Source organism: Diospyros lotus, chromosome 15, assembly GCF_014633365.1.
Source record: "Diospyros lotus cultivar Yz01 chromosome 15, ASM1463336v1, whole genome shotgun sequence".
Classification (NCBI taxonomy): domain Eukaryota; kingdom Viridiplantae; phylum Streptophyta; class Magnoliopsida; order Ericales; family Ebenaceae; genus Diospyros; species Diospyros lotus.
The window spans coordinates 28,809,122-28,832,171 of NC_068352.1; the positions used below are offsets into that span (position 1 = coordinate 28,809,122).

At 35.0% G+C, this 23,050-nt stretch overlaps 2 protein-coding genes across 3 annotated transcripts; both read right to left on the reverse strand.

Annotated features, from left to right (window-relative positions):
- Positions 1-77: 77 nt before the first annotated feature.
- On the reverse strand, positions 78-9,569 carry LOC127792562 (serine/threonine protein phosphatase 2A 59 kDa regulatory subunit B' gamma isoform). Its single transcript, XM_052323092.1, has 3 exons — positions 9,207-9,569; positions 7,761-9,065; positions 78-775 (listed from the first exon to the last, which is right to left on the reverse strand). The coding sequence occupies exons 2-3, from the start codon at positions 8,985-8,987 to the stop codon at positions 386-388; spliced, it is 1,617 nt and encodes a 538-aa protein (XP_052179052.1). The 5' UTR covers positions 8,988-9,065; positions 9,207-9,569; the 3' UTR covers positions 78-385.
- An 808-nt stretch (positions 9,570-10,377) lies between these two features.
- LOC127792565 (chromatin remodeling protein EBS-like) lies at positions 10,378-17,075 on the reverse strand. 2 transcript variants are annotated; one of them, XM_052323096.1, is made up of 6 exons: positions 16,759-17,075; positions 16,338-16,680; positions 15,940-16,008; positions 14,238-14,376; positions 11,551-11,605; positions 10,378-10,896 (listed from the first exon to the last, which is right to left on the reverse strand). In XM_052323096.1, the coding sequence occupies exons 1-5, from the start codon at positions 16,829-16,831 to the stop codon at positions 11,579-11,581; spliced, it is 651 nt and encodes a 216-aa protein (XP_052179056.1). In that variant the 5' UTR covers positions 16,832-17,075; the 3' UTR covers positions 10,378-10,896; positions 11,551-11,578. The 2 variants fall into 2 exon arrangements, with proteins under 2 accessions (XP_052179056.1, XP_052179055.1); XM_052323095.1 differs by lacking the exon at positions 10,378-10,896 and having other exon boundaries at positions 11,240-11,605.
- Positions 17,076-23,050: the final 5,975 nt, after the last annotated feature.

Here is a 23,050-nt window from a genome sequence, read left to right on the forward strand (position 1 = left end):
GTCTCTGCTTCATTACCCACCCACCCCCAGGGAAAAATAACAATAATAATAATAAACAAATAATATCAGGCAAGAAATCCGGCAAAATGCTAACTCTATAAAACAGATTCCTTATATGATACACACACTTGCACCTCCATGGCTAAACAAGAGAAACAGGAATAAACCAGAAACCCCAAGAGGAAAATGGTAAATGAACCCACCTCGATATGCACAGAGTCCTAACTTCACAATTAACTTGCAATCTTATAGTTAATAAACAGTAGAGAAGTGGCGTACCAATCCCTAAACTTCATTTGGGGTATTGGTTGATCCCTAAACTATGGCCATGGTTTTGCGGATAGGCACCAAGAGGAATAGCTGGAATTTGCATTTCTGGCAGGTCTCAACTACCCACAGTAGTACGGGGACTTGTGCTGCTAGCAATGACAACAGAAGAGTTGAATTTAGAGACGAGCACAGCCTCATTGCTTACAGCCTTTGAAGCAGCCAGGTCTTCCAAGCGCTTCCAGGTTAATTCCCGCTTCTCTAGAGCCACCTTCTCCTTAGCTTCATCTTCTTGAAATTTAAACAGGCATTCATCAAAAAGGGCTTGATCAGCATCTGAAAATATCTTCCTCACATTTAGTGTTAGACTTTGCACAGCTTGGTTCCAATGACTTCGCATATTTCTTTCTAATGCTGGGAAAATTATGGGTAATATCACTTTACGATTCTGCGTGATCAGATTCCTAATGTGATCATTGTTCCAGAGAAACAGCGCCCGCTCAGCCACCTACCAAATGACAAAATAAACTAATTTTAAGGATAACAACATATGAAAAATCATAGTTGGAACAAATACGGAAGAACAACAAAAACCCAAGGATTTAATTGAATTTGTGCGATCTTTATTTCAAATAGCTTTTGTTATAGGAAACAGAGTAGAATCTATCATAGTCAGGGTATATACACAGCAATGCAGAACCGAGGCTTCAATTCAGGTTTGCAGGTCCATTACTTTGAATTGCTTCGGGTTGGACTCTCTCCCATGCCAATTATATAAATCAATCATCAAAAGCCTTCTACTTAGGCCACCTTATTTAGTATGTCACACAAATCACAGTTTTACCTCTATTCTAGTATCCCATCATAAAAGCAAGTCATCTCCCATCAACAAATTTAATGCGTACTGCAAAAGCATAATAGTTTGAATGTTCTACAATTTAACTAACTGAATACAAACAGGGCCACTTTCTTAATGATCTATCACCTTAATCAAAATTCACATACAAAAATAAATTCACAGAAATAATAATAATAAAGCACATTAGGTGATTTTCATATGAAACCAAATGAAATAAAGCTCTTCAAAAGAAGAATCTCATTTATGCTGCAAGAGGAGAAAGCAGCCAACTACTCTTATGCCATCAATACATAACAGTCAAGAGTGGTCTGATATGGCCTCAGTTGAAGTGGCAAGGGTAATAGTAGTCATCCCATGCATGGTACTGCTAAATTTCACAAGAAAATAACTTGGTACCGGCTTTATTAACATCCAAAGCTATTTTACAAATCAGCAAGTTGACCAGATGGGTATGGAACCCAACACGAGGGAGACCTTTATCATTCATTCTTTTCTTAGTTAACTGTACAGTCTACTTCAGAAGCAATGTGAGAAAACAGTGTTCCTCCTAGGGTTGCCTTTTCTCTTTGAGCCATTTTCACTATTGATAATCTAAAAAGGCATAGGCAAGTTCTATACGACTGGTGTTTTATGTGCAGGGAACACAGAGATCTTATGTTCTCTATTCTAGAGTGTAACAAATCATGCCAACCTCACTGTCTAGTTTCTTACACTCTTGAAGCAGCAGCTGCCTGCCAAGTTATCAAAGATCCATGTCTAGTGGTGCATTTCACAGAAAAGAAATAGGAGAGCTTTCCAAGATGCTGAGACTTCAGTTTTTTGCCTGTAAGGACTACATTATTTCCACTTTGTTTTTTTGCCACATAGGATTGACACCTGTAAGGACTACATTATGATTTGTTTTTTTGTTGGATGATTTGCCATTACCTATATACTTTGAGAAGGTGCTATATTAGGTCACAATTGTCAAAATATATAGCACCATATTGGAGTACATATGTAATAAACAAAGCAAGGGTTTTCAAAATAAGCTCAACTGCTGGGTCTGCAGACTGCCTTGGTCCTATTGAAACGGGTTTAGAGGCTTGAACAAGACAATTGTGTGTTCAAAAGATCCAACATATCAAATCCAAACCTGATTAGTTACTAATATTTATCAAAAAAGATCTACTAATAATGGTTTTTCATAAATGGCACCAATATGGAATTCATTTTGGAGATGCTAGGAAGAAAAGTAATATTATCCCTTCCCTATTTGCAGCAACCAACTCCATACCTACATCATTCCAATTGATGCCACATCACTGTGCCATAACCAGTGATGGCTTTATGCATGTCCTTTCTTTGATGAAGATGCATTATATGATTTTTATAATCATAAAATGGTATATATATATATATGTATGTATGTATTATCCATCATGCATACACAGAACACAATGAATGTATATTTCCATAGCAAAACCTATGACATTCACATATATTTCACCATGTCAAGAGAGACCAACATATTCAAAATGATAAGAAGACAAAGACTACCAACATAAGGATGATGAGATATTTATATGATATATCTATACCAAATCTGTCATGTAAAAATATAATATGTGTATTCCATGGTTATATATGCCTGTAACATTTGTACACATTCACACATGTTAAGGGGGACAAATAACATTTGAGGATGAACATGAATAACTCTCTTTGGTGCTCTGCATGTATTCTTACATGAAAAAGTAAGTCCATTACTATGAGAAAGTATCAAGAGTATCAACTTGGCAAATGATGACACATGATCCAACTGCAACAATGTTCTTATGTTGATCAGAGATCCAAAAATTTCTGTTCACAGAATCACTTATGCTCACTCTTCATTTTACCCATTGTTCACCTTTATTCAATAGGAGGTTGCATAGGGAGAAAAAATTCTGAAGTAGATGGAAGTATGGAACTCGTCTGGAAGATGAGAGAAATTTAGGAAGGGGGGGGGGGGGGGGGGGAGAGAGACCAAACACCAAAGTAAACCACAGCAGTGGTCAAAAAGCACATGTTGAATGGGCAACAGCTAGGAAACTTGGGAGAAATTTGTGGGAAAGAAAAGTCAAGAAAAATACAGTATATGGGTTAAATTATTGTTAATACAATAATTTAATTTGTGTGTGATTTACTATTAGATGAAAGCACAAAATAATGCAAGGAAGCAACAAATGTTACAAAATAATGCAGGTTTATATGCTGAAAACAGCAGTTTTCCTAGTCTCCGCCTAGGCCCTGGTCTGGCGCCTAACGCCTTTTAGAACACTGTCTGTTCACAGAATCACTTATTGCTTGCTCTTCGTTATTCAATAGGAGGTCGCACGGGGTTGAGTTCAGATATGGTGGGGCAAGACTGAGCCTTACAAATTATTACTTATTTTTTGTTCTCTTGGGGAGATAAGTCGAGGAAGTTCTATCATGAAATGGACCTAAAATATGACAAAACACTTCCAGATATCTTTTCCATCATCTACTGTTTTTTCTCTTTGACAAAACATTTATATCTTTATTTTTTCCCTTTCTACTAATAGAAATTTGAGGCATGAGCATAGCTATCAATACCATACCAGATAAGGTACTGGATGCGTCACTTGTACGGTAATATCAATATCGGATGATACAAGATGCTCTTTTGATTATCAATCTAATAAATTGACAATTTATATTATATAAAATGTACAATTATATTCAAATTTTTATACATCATGACATTATAAAAGTATATAAAACTATCAGCATTGTCAAAATTATATCTTAAACAAATAATTCAACATAACAATATAATGACAGTATAATACCACCAAATCAACATCATATAAATAGCAAGCTAGAATTTAGGATAGAGGCAACAAGGTGAGCTTAATGGTTCAAAAGATTCTCCAAAATAAAAATGCCTATCAATGTCCTTGGAGGAAATACAGGATTAAAAATCAAAATAATGCTACAAAAAAAAAAAAAAATCAGAATATTGATAGTATGCAACAGGTATGGGACCAAGGAGCCACAGGACTACCAATTATGGAAACTTACTCTAGTTCATTTGAATCACAAAGGTAAACATCAATTCCCATTTCTGCAAACTGTTAAATTGAGTACCTGTAATCTTGCAACAGCTGCTTCCAACACAGCTCCCCAAGTTCTGTTTCTGGGATGTAGATGCAGAGACGTGTCTCTGCATCAAACCCGGAGAACATAGGCTCCCTCTCTCACCTCTCCTACTTTCAGTGGTATTGGTGTACTGGTGGTACATCAGTACCAATGTGGTACCATCCAGTACAGCCAACAATAGCAGGTATCTAAACCAAAACTAAACATTCATATGTTGTACCAGATTTCTTCCAGTATGGAACCCAATTCAGGGTAATGGCGAGGAGCTCATAAAAGCCCATAACAAGAATAGAAGTATTGTCTAAAACTCATCCTACTACATGGTATTAATTAGCACATCAGACTTCTTTCACCAAGATGAGAGACTCCCAGCTTAAAACCACAATGTCAGTCCAAGAGATTTCCAATTAAAACAACTCAACATATCAGTTGCTAATAACTTTTGTGACAATCGTGCATGGAAAATGCATTGCAAAGACAATAATAATGGTAATATGAGATCTACAAGGCATATTAGTCAAAAAAATCCAAGCACAACAAATCATATTCAAGGCCCAAAATGAATGTGTTGGAAAAATTGTCAATTAGTAACCAGGAGATGCACATGAAATGCAGTTATCATGCTGCCAAAATATGTTTATCTAGTATGCTAAACCTACTGAAACGTTAGTTCAACAAAATCTACAGAGCATGTAATATGTAGGTTTATATTTGAATTAAAGACTCATAAGGTAAATGTCCTTTACCTTTTTTGGAAGGACAAATTGGCAAAAAAAAAAAAGAAAAAATAATTGAAATACCAGCTAAGTTTCCAAAATGGATTTATTCCCCTAAACATTTTATTGTGATAAGTAGCACAAGCACCATTAAACCACACCACAATATACAAGATAAAAACCATTAATATGGACTGCTCGACTTGAAAACTAAACATGGTTGCCTATTCATAAATTCCTTGTTTAATGGCATCCCTCTGAATCATTAGGGGTCATCCAAAGATCATATATCCAAAATTCTTAGAAAAACCATATAACCAAAATCTATAGCTCATACAAATTGAGGTATACCATATGAAAGTTTAAAGAAAACAGTGAAAGAATAGTAGTTCCACTTCCAGTATGAATAACGCATCCAAGACACATAGGGGGAAAAAAAGGCCAAAAAAGGATGGATACCATATTGAAAGAAAGTTTGGCAGACAGGACATAAAAGATGAACAAGTTAACATTGTCAAAGATGATGTATACACCTAAAGCAGAGTAATATTTAACAAGATATATTATATCTATCAATAACAGGGAAAGAAAAGAGACAATAACAATAAGGGTGTCCCTGGGACATGAGGCACCCACTAGGAATGGTAACAGGCAGGGTGAGGCCAGGTCTCTCACCGTCCCCAACCGCAATACTCCCATGCCCCGCACTGTGCTTCAGCGGGGTATAAATCTAAAACTCTATACCCCACCCAGCACTCACCCAACAGGGAACAGGGATCCTGAACCCACTCCATCACTCGAACAATAATAAACAAAACAATTTATGTTAAAGTTTTGCCTAGAGATTAGACTTAAGATTCGGATATAAGAAAGAGGTTGAGAAAGGAGCTTTACAAGGGTTGTCTTAAAAGCTGTTAATATAACGGTAACTACCAGTTGGGTTAGTTAGGAAGTTACAATGTAATTCTCGCCCCTATGGTTTATATAAATAGAGGACCGAGGGAGTTTCTTTCTTATGATGTCTTTCATTATGTATCTTGAGCGATTTTGTACTGCTAGAGAGAAAAGTCAAAATACTTTGTAATCTCCGCGAGGATAGCTCAATTCGTAGAGCTGTGACTGCGGTACAGGTGTAATTGTTTTCTTATTCAAGATAGTGAAAGAAAGCCCCATACAATCTGGACATAGGTTCTCCTTTAAGGAGTTCCGAACCACGATAAATCCCAGTGTCCCTTTGTGAGTGTGTGATCTTGTTTCTATTCTTTTATTCTTGTTCTGGTGTTCATCTTTTACGTGTGAGGGAATTTTGTCTTTCTTGAGGGTTGAATAGTGAGTGATTGAAGAGGGAATTAGGTTTACAATTTATAATGCAACTTTGCAACAATAATAAACAAAACTTGGTCTCAAATTATAAAAATAGTACATAAAATATTGCTCTCAGATTACAAGAATAATAAACAAAAGTAATAAATCATCACAATAATTTGTTCTTTGCTCACCATGAGCAGAGTTTTTTTTTTTTTTTTTTTCCCTTTTTGGGTTTCTAGCGTGCACATTCTTTCTGCTGTTATATCAGGCAAAGCACATATGGCAGATTTTGGTATTTCCATCTTAAAAGGAGCATGTTGGAGTTCAAATTATTGAAGATGTTTGTGTAAAAGTGTACATATTAATGAAGCAGCTGGATTTGGTTTCTGTTTCTTAATTATGAGCACCTCTTGTTGATCAATTCATATCATTTTTGTAAAGCTGCAAATTTTGGATTAATATATTTCTAAAATGGAAGCTGCATCACTTTTTTCTCACAGTGATAGAGAGAAAAATTGTTATCTGGCTCTCTGTTTACATGGCAAACATATTCTTCAAGTGGGTTGGGTTCAATTGAATTGGGTTGGGTTGGGTAGGTTTGGGTTGGGTTTAAGTAATGGGCCTAAAATTGAAAATGGGCTATAGGTAATTGGGTATCGGGGTTAGGACTGCCCGCCTGCCTCCAGCAGCACCATTGGTTAAAGCAAGTTGTCAGAGGTAAGATCCACATGCCTGCACGTGCAACGATGATGCTGGTGCATGAGCTTCACATGCAGTAACTCACAGCTCGTGACATGTCCAACAGACCTCCAGACACCACTGATTGGCTTGCCTCTGTCCAATCTATGCAAATATGATTTCATATTGACAAAAAAAGAGAATCTTCTATGACCAATCATGCTAAAAGCCTAAAACCTCTCCGAAATCATGATGAAAAAGGGCAATCCAGTTTGTGACCCAGACCAATCTGGGTCATTTCAATCCAAAAATTGGGGTGTTCATCCCAATTAGCAATACCAAGGGTGGTACCACAACCCTGGCTTCAATGGTTACGTATATATTTATATATATTCACATATATTTAAGACAAATTGATTTAAATATTAAATAGGCAGGGCAGGGTATATAAATACAATCCCCACAACATCCCTTGGTTAAACTAAGTCAAGGAATCCCCAATCCCTCTGCTGAACCTGGTCAAAGTGCAGGGTAGGGCCCTAATAGATTTGGGTTAAATTGCCATCCCTACTCTCCGCTTTGTAAGAGCCAAGAGGAAAATCTTCTTTATATGCAATCTTACCCTTTTTCATAGAGGCTATTTCTACAATTGAAACTTGTGAATCTTCCAATCACAAAGGAGCAACCATACCAGTACTACCCAGGCTTACCCTCAAAAGAGAACAACGACAATTAAAAATGCAAATTCAGAAAGCATTCTCCAAGGGTCAATAATCCCAATGCAATACCTGGAAATGTGAGCTATTGAGGCATCGTCCAATTTGACGGAAAAGAGGAACCATGCAGCGCTGAAATTCTGCAGCCTGGGTGGCTTCTAGAACTTCCTCTAGCTCACCAAGGAACATCACCTCCTTTGAACTATTAGTAATAGGCCAATACTTCAATAGACCCCGAATTACTGTGTCAGATAGCTTGAAGTCTTTTTCCACAAACTGCGTGATGCAATATGAGAGCTGCTGGTGGTACATGGCAACACACTTGGGCTTGTGAAGTGGAATCAAAGCACGGACAAGGAAAAGTTTGTGCTCTTCCTTTAAAGGCAGGGCAAACCCATTAATTATACTGCCCAAGATCTCAAGTAATTCCGCTATCCCATTGTGCCTCTCTGTCTCAAAGATAAAATGATAGAAGATATTGTTGATGGCTTTCCTAATGAATGGTCGATGCACCATAAACTTCCCATAAATGCGGTGAAGGATTGTCTTCAAGTACTCCCTCTCCCTTTGATCCTCGGAGTCAAACAAGTCTAGCAATCTCAGTACAAATGAGTGGTCTATGTATCTTTTGGCAAGTTTGGCATCTGTCTCCGAGGAAGCCACAAATCTAAGTAGAAATTCGTACACAATCTGGAGATGAGGCCATGATGGATCCATTGCCGGTTCCTCCTCTTCCGCGTCATAAATATCAGGCAACTTGTTTTCATGATTAGAAGATGGCAAAGTTCTGAATATGTTGGAAGCTACCATTTTTGTCATTTCCTGCATGGTGACCTCATTGAACTTGGAAGGTGCAGAGGACATATAGTCAACAAGCTCAAGCAATGTCTGCCGCTTTATATCCTTCTCTTTCAGATTCTTGGATGGATCACTGAAATCAAATACAACAGAACACATTCTCAACTTTCTAAGGAAAAGACTAACTTTCTCCGAATTCGGCACGTCGCGAAAACTTGGCAAGGCTTCATACGTCCCAGAGCTTGTCACTGGACCCACTTGGGCAGCCAAGGGACCAGATTTCTTCCCTTGATTCGATTTAAGAGCACCCAATGGCTGTGCAGCATATGTCCCATTACTAGATCGAGTAGCACCAGAACCCAAGTTTGAACCTTTCCCAGAAGTTGAATTGCTTTTCGAGCTCAAGTTGGAGGAATTCATAGTTCCATCAGTGTTCGTATCACCGTGCGCCGATTTCGATGAAGGCTTCCGCGGAAGCTTACCCAAAATCTGCTTAATCATATCCACAAAACCCTAACTCTAGGCCCAGGTACAATTCCTTCTAAAAAACCACCACCACCACCACCACCAAAAATTCACCTTGAAATGTTTCAAAACACATACATTTTCAAGATTGGGAGATGAAAGACATAAAATATAAACACGAGTATACAACAGGAGAAAATGAAAAATAAATAAAAAGGAAGAGGGGAGAAAAGCCCTAATCACAAGAGTTTGTACCTGGGGCCAAAAATCACAGCATCGAGCGCTGGTATTGTATTCGCAACAGGGGTTCTAATGCGAAGTTGGAATTAAGGGAGCGACCGACCTTAGAATCGGGTGATTGCGAATTAGAATTGGTGAGGTAGACCGAGGGATGAAGAAAGTGAAGAGCGACAAGAGAACTTGCATTGATGCCACGATTGAAGATCTGCGGAAGAAGAAGAAGAAACCACGCCCTCGGAAATAGAGCTCAGGGATTCGACTGGAAAACTGAAATTGAAACCCTAATATTACTTTCTCTCTCTCAATTCTACGATGAGAGAGAGAGAGAGAGAGAGACTTTTTCCGATATTTTGAACGTCGTTGACAGGGTGAACGGAAAGAACAAAAAGTGGCCTATTTTATGAAAAAAGGAAAAAAAACAATATTAAATGTTTTAACAATATCATATATATATATGTGTGTGTGTAAAATATTATGTTTTATTTTGGTTAAAAAATATTAGTTCTAAATGTAGATTAATAATTTTTATTTATCAAACATTATGAATTATAGATAAATATTTTCTTATTATTATTACTATTATATCATAAAATTTTCCAAAATTCAACAAATGAATTGTCGACATTCAAAATTCAATCTGGCCGCTCTTTTGCCTAATTTATAATTTTAATTCTTTTTTAATTTGTTGTCTAAAGTTTCGGCTTTTCTTTATAAATTTATTTTGTCAAATATATGACAATTTGTGATGGTTTCAATTAAAATTTATTTTTTCACTAATCGCTAATCGCTAAATGGAATGAGCAACGTGATGAAAACTCCATCCCCACAGCGGTTAATCTATTCGATTTGTTTTTTTAATACTCGGGTGTAGACACAGTCAGTCAGTAACCCTAAAAACAATTCAAAAAAATAAATAAATCAAACACTATAAACTTAAAACTTTAGTCACTTGACTTGGTTGCCCTCTGAATTATTACTCAGAACAATTCTTAAACTTTCACCCATTTGAGAAGGTATCGTAACGGATTTTAAAAAAATTAAGAATTGATTCAAGTGAACGTTGAAATTAAAGTAATATTCGAATCAAAGAGCCAAAGTTTAAGAGATGCACGGCCAATTTATTCAAAAAATATATATATTAAGACATAACGGATTAATTTATTTTTGAAATGACAAAAACCAAAACTACCACAGGAAAAATTCCACCTTTCATTTACACGTTTCCTCTCTTGAATGTATAAGAGAAATAATTAAACAAACCAAGATTAGTTAATAAAACTTGCAAATTCTTAGCTACACCAACAACTCTACAAACCCTACTTATGTCAACTGAAGAAATTTCTTGATTCCGAGGAGCCCTCCTTGTGTTGCTGACCCTTTCAACGCAGGCAACTCCATTAAAACAATATGCTAATAATCAATGATACAAACACAAGTACACACACAGGCTGGTTTGGCTTTGTTGTTTTCTTCATCTGCTTGGTTGTAATACGGGTTGTTTTGTGCCAAAATTTGCATAACTTAGAATTTGTGTTTACAGCAAAGTCGAAAACAAGAGGAATCATAGAACATTACAGAGAGAGAGAGAGAGAGAGAGAGAGCACAACATCTGAAATATAGATCTGATTCAATTTGGGCACAGCTCAGAAAGTGAGCCAATGTGAATTCATCGATGCCAGCAGATAAACAGGTTCGCCAGCAGAAACTAACCAAGCAGAGCAATTTCATAAAATCAGCAATTGGTTCAACTTATAAACCTTGTAGACACCAAGAAAACTGATAAAACCTCGCTGAATAACAGATAAGGTGGCTAATTAACAAGTAGAAGAAGGGGGGTAGCAGGCTGCAACCTGCATCAGTATCTTGTCACTCCCCCGTGATTAACATGCAGAAGTCCCTAGATCACATCAAAGTTTTGATCTACCCCCCTTTCATTTCCTCTCAAAAGAGAGAGGGGGGGGGGGGGGGAGGGCAGGCAATTGACGGTTGGGAGAGAAGGGGAAAGAGGGCGATTTATATGCACGAAAATACCAGCAATAAGCAGCATATCACAACAGATGTAAATTTGACTCTAAATAGTTTAGTCTGATGTGTTCTAATGGCTTGGAGTTCAATGAGTCACTGCCATGTTTCTTTCCTGACTTTAGCATTTTCAGTCTTTTGAGCATAAATAGCAGTCACATGGAGACATGACAGATCACAAAGTTGCCTCCCAAACCCAAACATAATAAACAGTTGTAGATAATGAGGTTCAACACAGTAAATTAAGAAAGCCTCGGGTTTGATCAAGCACAGTATCTCCTCTGCACTGTACAATTCCACAACACATACTGCAGCTAATGCGCAAGAAAATGAGTACCTCCATGACATGTATTATAATCAATCAGTCATCTCTTCCTGCGCTTCGGCTCCACCTAGAATTGAAATTAAAGAAAAGCCACCATTAGAAAAGCAGATCGATCAGTAAAAACAGATTGAAAATGGGTCCATCAACGATTAACCAGATTTCAAGAAAAATAAAAAAATGGCACTCCTTATTCACATATTTTAACATGTATATAAGGATATTATTTCTTTCATTTTCTTTTCCAACCACAAATCATAAATCCTAGTTCCAAACATAGAAAAAATGCTCAAAATTTTGTATCAAATTGCCTGAAAGCAGCATTCAGTAATAACAAATAAAGAAACCCAAAAATCACCTCAACAAGAATAATGAAAAAATTAAAACTGATAGGCATTGCACAATCATGCACCAGAACCTCTAAGGTATTGTGTGGTAAAGAAGAGATGATAATATTGGACCACTAAAGAAGAGTAAGAACAAAACCTTTTCAGGGACTGAAGGTGCAAGAAGTACAACTAATGACTAATAAAAATGTTATGAACTTTTCTCTGTTCAATTAGTATTATATGTTTTTTTGGTGTGGTGGCTGCACAATATAACTTGATGTACTTCAGAATGATATTATGTGATTACTGGCCAACATAGACTTTGTTCTACATATTATTATTGATAGGACCAGAAAGATCCAACTCACCGACAGAATGAATGATGTTTGTTATCTAGACAACACGCATATCCTCATCTTTCCTTTACCAATTATTGCACGCTAGAGCAAGAGAACTCAAAAGCATCTCATCCACATCACCTTCAGTCTTCTCCCAACAAAAACCACAAGACCAATCATATAAATACATACTGGCTTCTAACCTAAAGAATGTGTTTTTCCCTCCAATTCCTCCTTATGAATGATCAGTCCATAATGGGGAATGATCACTCCAAGTTTTCGCTTGGTTGTTGCTTTATGTCATACATCCTAGATTTCTAAGTTAGAAATGCATTCCCTCTCAATACTACTTAACCTAAAACCTCTAAAAGACTAAAGTGGCTTTAAAACTTCTATTATCTTGGTATGCTTGCAAAGTTGATGCAAAACCAGTGGAAAAACATTTAAGGCACAATGGAATTTTTCTTGAAAAGAAAACTACATTGAAGCAACTCCTATTGAAGATAAAATGTGACACGTGATTAAGATAGTTTGGTCATGTAAGAAAAAGACCAATAGAGACTCCTGTAAAGAGATGGGATGAAATGGAACAAATATCTAGCAAACAAAGTAGAGGAGTACTAGGTAAATTTTTATGGGAAACACGTAGGTATTATATGAGTTATAAGTCTTACAAAAGATAAAGTCATAGATGGAAATGACGAACAAGCTAGAATTCTTGCAATTGACCCCACATAGTAGATATGTTGTTGGAAAAATCAATCATCATATGGCTTACTTATTGCCCCTTCTCAGAATGATTAGTGCCTTTTCAAATGGTCTTAAGCATGCAGTATATCTTACCAAAAGTCCCTTAATTCCCAAACCCTCCACATGACCACCTCAATGTCATCTATTTCTAACTTTATATAAAACCTATGAGCTGCTTCTTAAAATATTGAGAAAAGTTGTGAAATAGATAATGAATCATTTCATAAGCGACAACAATGACAATCACAAGCCTTAAACCAGCTAATTGGAGTCGGCTACATGAATTCTAGTCCTCTAGCCACAAATAGTGTGCAAGCAAAAAAAGAAAAAGAAAACAAATCAATTTTCTAATAGAACAGCCAGTCACAGGAGTTCTGTAACAGAGAGTTCAGTTTGAAAGCTCTCCCTTCTTATTTATTTATTTTTTAATGAGCTCCCAAAAAGACAGAAATCAGCAGTGTCATTGCTAAGCTTTCATGAATATTAGCAAACACAATAAAGTAGACACACTACCTACCCAATAGAGTTAAAGAATCACTGACTATGTTATTGAATGGAAACCCATGTTTCCCAAGGTAAAAAAAGAAACCTGTATTCAGAAAAACTACCCCCAAAAAAAAAAAGTAACAATTGTTTGCTGACATGCCAGCAATAAGACGCCTTATACATATCAACATCCATAAAGAACTTGAGTATCATATTAATTTTATTTTAACTTTTTGGCTCCATGTGCTTACGTCAATTTACACAAAAATAAAATAAAACTGTCAAGCCATGACTTCCTCACACTGCATGACATATACAATGAGAAATATTCAACAGAAAACAAATACTGGGAGCAGCAAAGCCAAGGATGAGTAGATAAAAACCGTGTTTGGAACATTGTGGAAGAAAAATAAAACTTGATATGAAGAAAAGTGTAAGAAATATAAATATGACAAGGGAATATATAACAAGGCAGCATCTGAAATGTCTAAATCAGTAAGAGCTTTTTTTTTTTTTTTTTTTTTTGTGAACCCTACTGGGAACTGTCTTGGAAAAGACATGCCTACATGGGCAACATAATCCTTGACCAAACACAAGCTCGTTGAAAAGTATTCATCCAATGTTAACACCTGAAATACTTTATTCATCTTATGACATACCAGATTGAAATGTTCATTATAGAACAAACAGAGAAACCATGTTGCATTTGCCAATGAGGCATAGCTATCTACATTATATTACAGAATGACAATAAATAAAAAATGTTGTCATCCTAAACTAGCACTAGAAACAATCTCACCTTAGACTCAATAGATGGTGACACTGGAAATGAGTTTAATGATCTTTTCGCATCATCATCAGAAGAACACTCAGAACACAAAAAGTGATCCAATTTCTTTGCTTCTTCAATAGTCATACCCATACAAGAAGGATGAAACCTGCAAGATATCAATATATGAATTAAGGAAAATTTATCCAGTAATGGTTATTATCATGCATGGGTACACATGCAAACAGACTGAAGATGGATATCACTAAGGCTCAATGCCCAAATAATAACCAATAAATTAATAAGAGCTACTCCGCATTACAAAAAGTAAAATGCATACATGTAATATTTCTCATCATGTGAAAACAAGTAATAAGTCAGTAAGGCAAACAACACATTCCATATAACTACCTACAAAAGGGAATTTCAACTCAAACACCAGTGAAAGGTTCACATCAACATTTTTAGAGAACACAAGAAAGACGAAATATTTCAGATTCCTACCTCCTTGTACAGATATCAGCCAAAGAGTTCGCATCTATGGTTTCAACTTTACACAGGAAATAACATATTTCCAGACTTTTATCTTCTTAAACAGAAAATGTTTGAACACAAAGGCCAGTTGAAGAGTTTATCTTCATAATGCCTTTGGTTTGACAAATGTGAATCTTATAAATTAGAACATAGATATCAGTGCTTTCCAAGACAAATTTGACCCTTGGGCTAGAATCAAAATACCAGTGACCTAAACTTGATAAGGGTAAAATCCAGGAAAAAGCGAGATGAAAAATAAAAGACCATGATCCCCAACATGGGAAACTATATCTAGAAAGGTGAGGTATAGGCAAACGCAATGGAGAAATACAAATATCCTCAGAATAGCTCTGTAACAAAACATCACACACACACCCCCCCCACCCCCCCCCCCCCCCCCCCCCCCCCAAAAAAAAAAAAAAAAAGAGGAGAAAAAGATAAGCCAAAAAGACACTTTGGGACACAGAAGTTGAGCCAATATATACTCCATGGCTTAAAACAAGATTGTGAAGACTTGCAGATTAGCATGTAAATTTTTCTTTAGCTCCTCTAAGGCATTGTTATGCTAGTGAAAGCCAGCAAATAAAACAAAATCTAAAAAGCAATCCATAATATTAAAATAGTCATAGGAAAGCAAGCAACAAATATGTAAAAAATCACAGATAGAATACATGCATGCCAGCACAAAGTAGCTAATGTAGAATGAGAATAGGGTAATAAATTTACTCATGCCTATTCATTTTTTTTCTGATAGATAAACAACAAAAACTGGACTTGTAAGTGAATGTCTATTCATTTAGTTTCAATTTCCCAATCTAACCAAACAAAGTTAGTATGATTTTCTCATTTTACTTTACATTTCTTTTCCTTTTCCTTTTCCTTTTCCTTACATTTTCTTCCCCGGACAAATCCAAAATGAAAAGCTAATCAATGTCCATACTGATTATCCCAAAAAAGGCAAGCATAACACTTAAGAACCCAATAAATAAACTTATTAAAGCTGTATTATTCACCTAGAAAGCCTGTGTGTAGTGAAATGGTAAACATAAAATGATATCTATGCCTAACGAAACTAAATCTATAAGTCATAACCAAATTATGGTTCCATGGAATCCCATTGGACTATTCTTTCAAACCATCATCAACTTTAACAAAACACAGGTACAAATATTCGAACACAAAGGTGAATAAAACATACCAATCCTTACATCCCTCACATTGCACCATTAGGTCATCTGGATTATAAGGCATCTCACACTTGCAATACCTTCAAATGAATTCAAATGACAGAAGGAAAAACGTTAATAGACTAGAAAAAAGCAATTACATACAGTGCAGGGACACATGTTAAAAGCGAGGATTGATAAGGGCAAAGGAAAACATAAATTTTTTGTACACGTAACATAAGTCGTACAACTACTTTCCTGTCTTTTTTTTTTCCCCCATAAACCAAGCAAAAAGACATTACGCGGCACATACGTATCCATTTTCTAACCCAATCAAATTAAGACAATGTATTCGTTTTTCTCATCTTTGTGATTTCATTTTCTTATCCCCGGAAGATCCTAGTTTCTAGAAGAAACTAATGGAACTCACACAGCCACGCGGTCTGGAGTGAACCCTCCAGTAGCGGCCTTGTACTCGAACCGGCAAAAGTAATCCTCAGCGCCGACATTCTCAAGCTTAGTATAGTTCTTGAAGGAGTGAACAGTGCACTTCCCTTCTATGGTGTGAGCACTCTGCACATCGTAGTGGTCGGACAGAAACAATTCCTTGGCTCCGTGGAACTGCCTCCGGCCTCCGATCGACTCCTCGGGGCGGTAGTACCACCGCACCCGAACCTTCACGTTGTTCCGGTGATCTGCCTCGATCTTCTCCACCCGCGCCACGTACGGCGGCTTGTCGGAGTCCGACGGCCGCATCAACACACAGTCTCCAGCTACGCAATTGAAAACAAAAACAAATCAAAACCAAAACGGAGACTAATTTCAGAGAGAGAGAATGCAGGAGTACTTACGACGGACAACTTTGTTGGTTCCTTTGATGGAGTAGGAGTCCAAGTCTTTCTTGCCTGGTTTGGTCTTCGCCATCAACGACTGAGCTTCAATGCTATGGTTCCAGATATATATATGTGTATATAATATATTTATAGAGAGAGAAAGATGGTGAGAGTGGGAGAGAGACACAAAAAAAGAGGAGATTCTTGCTGGATTGAAGCCGATTTTGAGCTGAAATGGCTGTTCGGAGAACGGACGAGCTCGAACCCTAGTCTATCGGAAGAAGGGACTGGGAAGAGTGAGTGTTAGGCCGCGTTTGGAAGGAAAATATATTGATTTTACCCTTTTCGTTTTTGCAAAGAAAATATAAAAAGGAAAGGTGGATAAATAAAGGAAGACAGGGTGATTTTGGGAATTTCACCGTGTTGAAAAGCCATCTCCATATTTTTATGCTGAAAAGACTGTATTATTTATTTTTATTTTATTTGTTATTTAATGTCATGTATCACCAAATTTAAAATTATGACGGGCCATCTAATTAAATTGTATCGAGCTACATAGACATGTGGCCCATCGATCGACATTAGGTTTTGTGCACGAGACACTTATTTTGAATCGATTATTTACTAAATTATTATTATATATAAAGTTGTTGTTAATAAAAGAAAGAAACCTCTATTAATTTTGTTTATTAAGTCGCATATTCAGTTAATTTTATATAAAATAAATGTTATCAATATATCATATAATAGATGTTATCAATATATCAATAGTATTTTTCAACCTTTCTCCTTTTCCATCTGATGAGAGTTTTGAAGTGTTTCCATCAAACAGTAGCTTTTCTTTAGTGGATGGGACTTTGGGTGCTTTTCTTTGGTCCTTATTGGACATTTAAGATTGCCCAATTTGAGTCCCACAAAATAAAATAAAAAATGGAATCATTTTGGTCGCAACCTTTGTATTTTAAGATCTGTTTAATTGCAAGCAAAGCAATTACGTAGAAAGAAAATAAGTTCTAGACAATTTAATTACCTATAATTTATTTACATAAAAATTATCAATTAAAAGTATTTGATTAAATTTTACTTTTTATGTAATTTTCTCCCCAAAGTCACCTTATCTTCTCCATGCCTTCTCTTATCTCTCTCTCTCACCCTGTCTCCCAAATCTAGTTCTTGGCCCTACCATTCTCCATTGCTGTCATCGCTAGAGAATTGAGAGATCTAGCAGCACGAGACCATACTGCCCTGCCTTATCCCATTACCGCCATCGCTGGAGAAAGCATCGTCACCATCATTGCCTTCTCCCATCAGGACCTAGAGAATAAGAAAGCGTCAGAGGAAGAAGATGAGGCATCTGTTGACCGGATTTTCAACTCCAATGAGGTGCCTTCATGGAAAGACCAACTCATTTTCAAATCTTTTGTGGTAAGTTACCCATCTTTCTCTCTCTCTCAAACCTATTTCTTTTCCCTACCTCCCCCATCGCAAGTTGCAGCGGCCATCATCGTTGATGCCATCTTCATTGCCCATTGTCGATGGCCGTTGCAACTGCCAATGGCCGATTTTCACTAATTGTGGCTTCTCCTTCGTGCTTTTGTTTTTCTTCTTTTTTTTCTTCTTTCTTGAAATTTCTTTTCCAAACCCCCCATAAGAATTGATTTTCCACCAAAATTAAGAATTGGGCGTGAGTAAAAGTGAGAATTGGAATTACCTAGAAAATATGGCTAATCAAACAATACCAAAACTAGAATTTACTATTTTTCATGAAAAATATGACTAATCAAACAGGCCTTTACATTTGTTTTTTTCCACTAAATAAGCAAAAATATTCTATTTTTTACTTTTTTAATTAAAAAAAATAATTAATTCAATCATCTCAATTAGATATAATCATAATAGTTCTTAAATGACGAAAACTAGCAGCAGTCTTTGTCGCCGTTCTTCCGCGCTCCAAACACGGCCTTACAGGGAGAGAGATGAGAGGACGGACAGGGGAGTTTTGTTTGGATGCGAGCAGGAGCAGGAAGGACGATGGACCAGCAGCATCAAGGCCGTCGGCGAGCCGACAAATCTCTTTTACGGGTGAGTGGGGCCCACCCGACCGGTTCTTAACGGCTATAAGGAATATTTACGGACCCCGGACGTTTTAGGATGGATTTTTCTGGAAAGGTGTCATCTACTTGATCGGAGCCAAGTTTATTGAGTCGTTTTAATTGCTCACTAAGTCCTCGTAGTTTATCCTTCTGTCAGTTTCGCTTACGTGAGTTCGATTATATTTAGGATAATTATAATAACTTACCAACAAGTTTTAAATTACTTTTTTAACAAAAATGTTACTTTTCACACTTAATGAATAATATTTGGTGCGACACTATTATATTAATATTGTTGGTCCAAGAAAATGAGACCAAATTCAAAGAAATATGCTCAAAAATCTATTAGAAGAAAAAATTCACATAAACAAGCCATGAGTGTATGAAGTCGTTGAATGACTGAAAAACCTGAGAAACAACAACCAACTGATCAAGACCAAATGACTAATACTAAAAAATAATCAAGTAACCTTACCCGATAACCTATCTTAAGGTCTTTGAGAGACTTTATCAGGACTTCACTAAAGAGATTTTCTCAAAACCTTCAAGAAACCCTCTAAAAAATATACACATTATTCGTTTGCTATTATTTAAGGACTTTTATAAACCACCCAAACCCAAAAGCTTATTTCTCAATTGTGTGAAAGATATTTTTGGGAAACTACAAACCTTAAGAGACCTAATCTTCAGACACTATTCATGCAAGACAATGAAGAACAAAGTCAATTATGCCTCTAATATTTTTGCCTATAAATTTATAAGAGAGTCTGAAATGCTTGTCGATCATTGTGGCTCTCTCTTCACCTGTCACTCTCATCTCCCTATTAATATAATACTCTTCTTCTAGTAAAGACAATAATTTTTTCTTACTTTATGCTGTGATGCATGGAAATTTCTCAATGGATCCGTTTCAATGGTTCCAAAATATTTCCATTTCTAAAACACTAGGAAATATTTACAAGCTATTTTTGTAATTTCACAAACTTTTTGTGGCCATTTCATAATATTGTAAAAATATCAAACACGCATTTACGATTTAAAAACGTATTTCCATCCATGAATAAAGATTAAATGTTTTCCATCTTTACCTCAAAAATTTTAAATTTTTTTATAATTTATTTTCAAAATTTGTTTGAATGTTTTATGAAATTTATGTTTATATTTAAGTTGAATAACTATTTTTATAATTTTATATATTAAAAATTATATTTATAAAAAGACATTTTTTATTTAAGCGTTTTCAGTTTTTTTTTTTTTTAAATGACATTTACATCTTTCTTTTTCATATTATATTCATTTTTCGTTTCTATTTTTATGTATCCTAATCTTTCTGTATTTTACACTCCCATTCAAAAACTGACTTAAACAATAGAAGTTCTATTTAAGAGGTTATCAACGCCCTAACCGATTTATTTCTCTACAAGTCTTTTAGAGACTACACTTTGAGACAATTTTTTATTATAAATAAATTTATTATTGTATCTTGATAATAATAAATATATTATATAATATGTGAAATTAATACAAGTGTACAATATAACAATATTGTAATGTCACATCACATCTCATTCTTAAATGTCCAAATAATATTTTCGTTTTTTTATGCATATAAAATACACTACCGTCAATTAAGTATATGAATAATTTAATACAATTGAATTAAAATAAAGTCTAGAATTAAAAATCATAGAATTATAAATTATAAATTACAAATAAATAAACCAATATGAAAGTATAAATTTTTTTATGATTTTAAATTCAGATTAAAATCCACCTTGAATTTGAAGTCATAGAATAAAAGTCATTTCTAAGTGACAATTTTTTTTAAAAAAATATTAAGAATAGCCACGCAAAGCGGGTTATTTTAAGAGATTGTTTAAAAAAATTAAAAATATAAAAATATTCATTCAATTTAACTAGACTGAGTTAGATGAGACTCAAAACTAAACCAAATTAGATTTATTTTTATTGGTCCAATATATATATATATATATTATTATATGTATTTTTCACACCACTTCTTATAGATTAAGACCTAGGTCTACCCAATCGCCTAAAATCTGAAAGAACTGAGCGAGTTCTTCAGAGCAAACTCACATATCGCTGAAATCTGAGCTCATATCGCAGAACCAAACGAACTCCTAGCAAGCTCCCAGCAAGATTTCCAACGAGCTCCCAGCAAAATATCCAACGAGTTTCTAACAATGCTTTTAGCTCGCTAGTCTAAATCCTTCAGCTCGCATAGTCAACAAAGCTATTGGATAGCCGGGGGCATGGGACCGACTCACTTCATCACAGGCGAGCCATATTCTTCATAATGGGGATCTCACTCTTAATTTTATGCAGATGATAAGGATTGTTTGTCCCCTATTGTATTATCTTTATATTTTTATATCTTATGCAAATTGTAAAGGCCCCTCATGATAAATAAGGGTAAAAAATACAATGAGAAAAAATAACAAGAATAATCAGAGTACAATCGTAGAGTAAGTATCGTTCTAGCCAAACAATATTAAAACCTCTTTGCATTCTTTCCATTTGGTTCTTCATCTTTGTATCTTGGACTTATTCATTCAGTACGGGCCTAACGAATCACGATCAGCAAAAATTGAACGTCAACACATATTTTCTTATTTTTAATTTTTGAATATAAAATTTTAAAAAATATGCATATATATTTATATATATCATTCAAAAAAAATTCTTAAAAAGCATTTTTAAAAAAAATCAACAATCAACGTAATGCAACACTCTAAGTTAGGTTACTTAACATCTAACTCCATAAAATAAATTAAATGACACCCAATTCAACATTTAATTTCATATAAGACTTCAAAAATAAAATATAACATTTAACTTAATATACCATTCAATATTTTGTAATATTTTCAAAATATTTCTTAACTAAATATTTTGTAATATTTATTATGAAATTTATTTTATTTTTCAAAATTGTTTCTATTTATCAGCTTTTAACTTTTTTAAAAGCTATATATAGGTATGCGATGCATCCAAATAATTGGGTCCAAATTTAAGATAGGTCTAAAAGAAAGAAGCTCAATGAAAAGGGCTTTGATACCTTTTCAATGGAGCAGTCCCGAAAGACCCTCTAGCAAGCTTTTATTGGATACTCTTGGAAGACCTTCCCTTAGAGATACAGTATCTAAGAGACCTTTCAGATTATGGCTTACCCCTAAATTCTTCACCTAAAAATTTAAAATGAACAATTCTGAAAGATGGAATTGTTATTCCATTTGTCAGCATTCAATCTTTATAAATAGAAAGTCATTGTTCCGATTGAGCTATGCAAAAACTTCTACACAAATAATTTGAATATTTTTCTATCTTTCGACTGAGACTAACTTAAAGATCAAAGAGATTATGCAAAATACACCCCATACCCCAAATTATTATTTGTCTTGTAATCTCTCGAGGATCTAGAGTCTCTCAAAACTTGAAGAATCTCTCACAATTACAAATTTATTGTTGTATTTTAATAATAATAGCATATAATTTATTTCTTTCTCCAAACTTGTCATATTAAATCTATATAATGTGGGCTAATTGAAAAAGAAGAGAAAAGAAGTTAAAGTAATTCAACAATGTGATAATTAAGATAATAAAAAAATATTCAAATTTTCAAGTAATTTCTAATTAAATGTATAATATTAAACTAGGAAAAATTAAAAATTTGTTTCAATTGAGCATAGGTTCTAGCTTCACCATTGATTACAAAAACTTCAGTTTTGTTAGAGATTTGATTATAATGTTACTAATTAGTGTTTGCAAATTACTTCAACCTACATGGACTAAATTAGCCTCAAATTAAAGTCAAAAATTGTTTGGTTCAAAGTTAGATCAAATCTAGTATTCTTGTCTAGCCCAATCTCACCTTTATATATGGAATATCTAACGTTGAAGTGGCAGTATCATATCAAGGCAACAATAAGGGGTGGACGAAATGAGGGGTGGGGTAATTGGATCTCTCCCCTCCCCTCGACTGTTGCCTTAACATGATGGTGTTACGTTAAGGTCGCATAATAGATCAAATCTAATTTATATAGATAAATATATTATTTATTCTATTAAACATAAAAAATATATAAATATAGAACTTTTGATGAATATTGAATGCGTAATAATGTTATGCTTTTACTTTGTTTTAATTTGATGCTATCATGCTAGTACTTTGGACTTATGAGTGCTTAAAAGTTAAC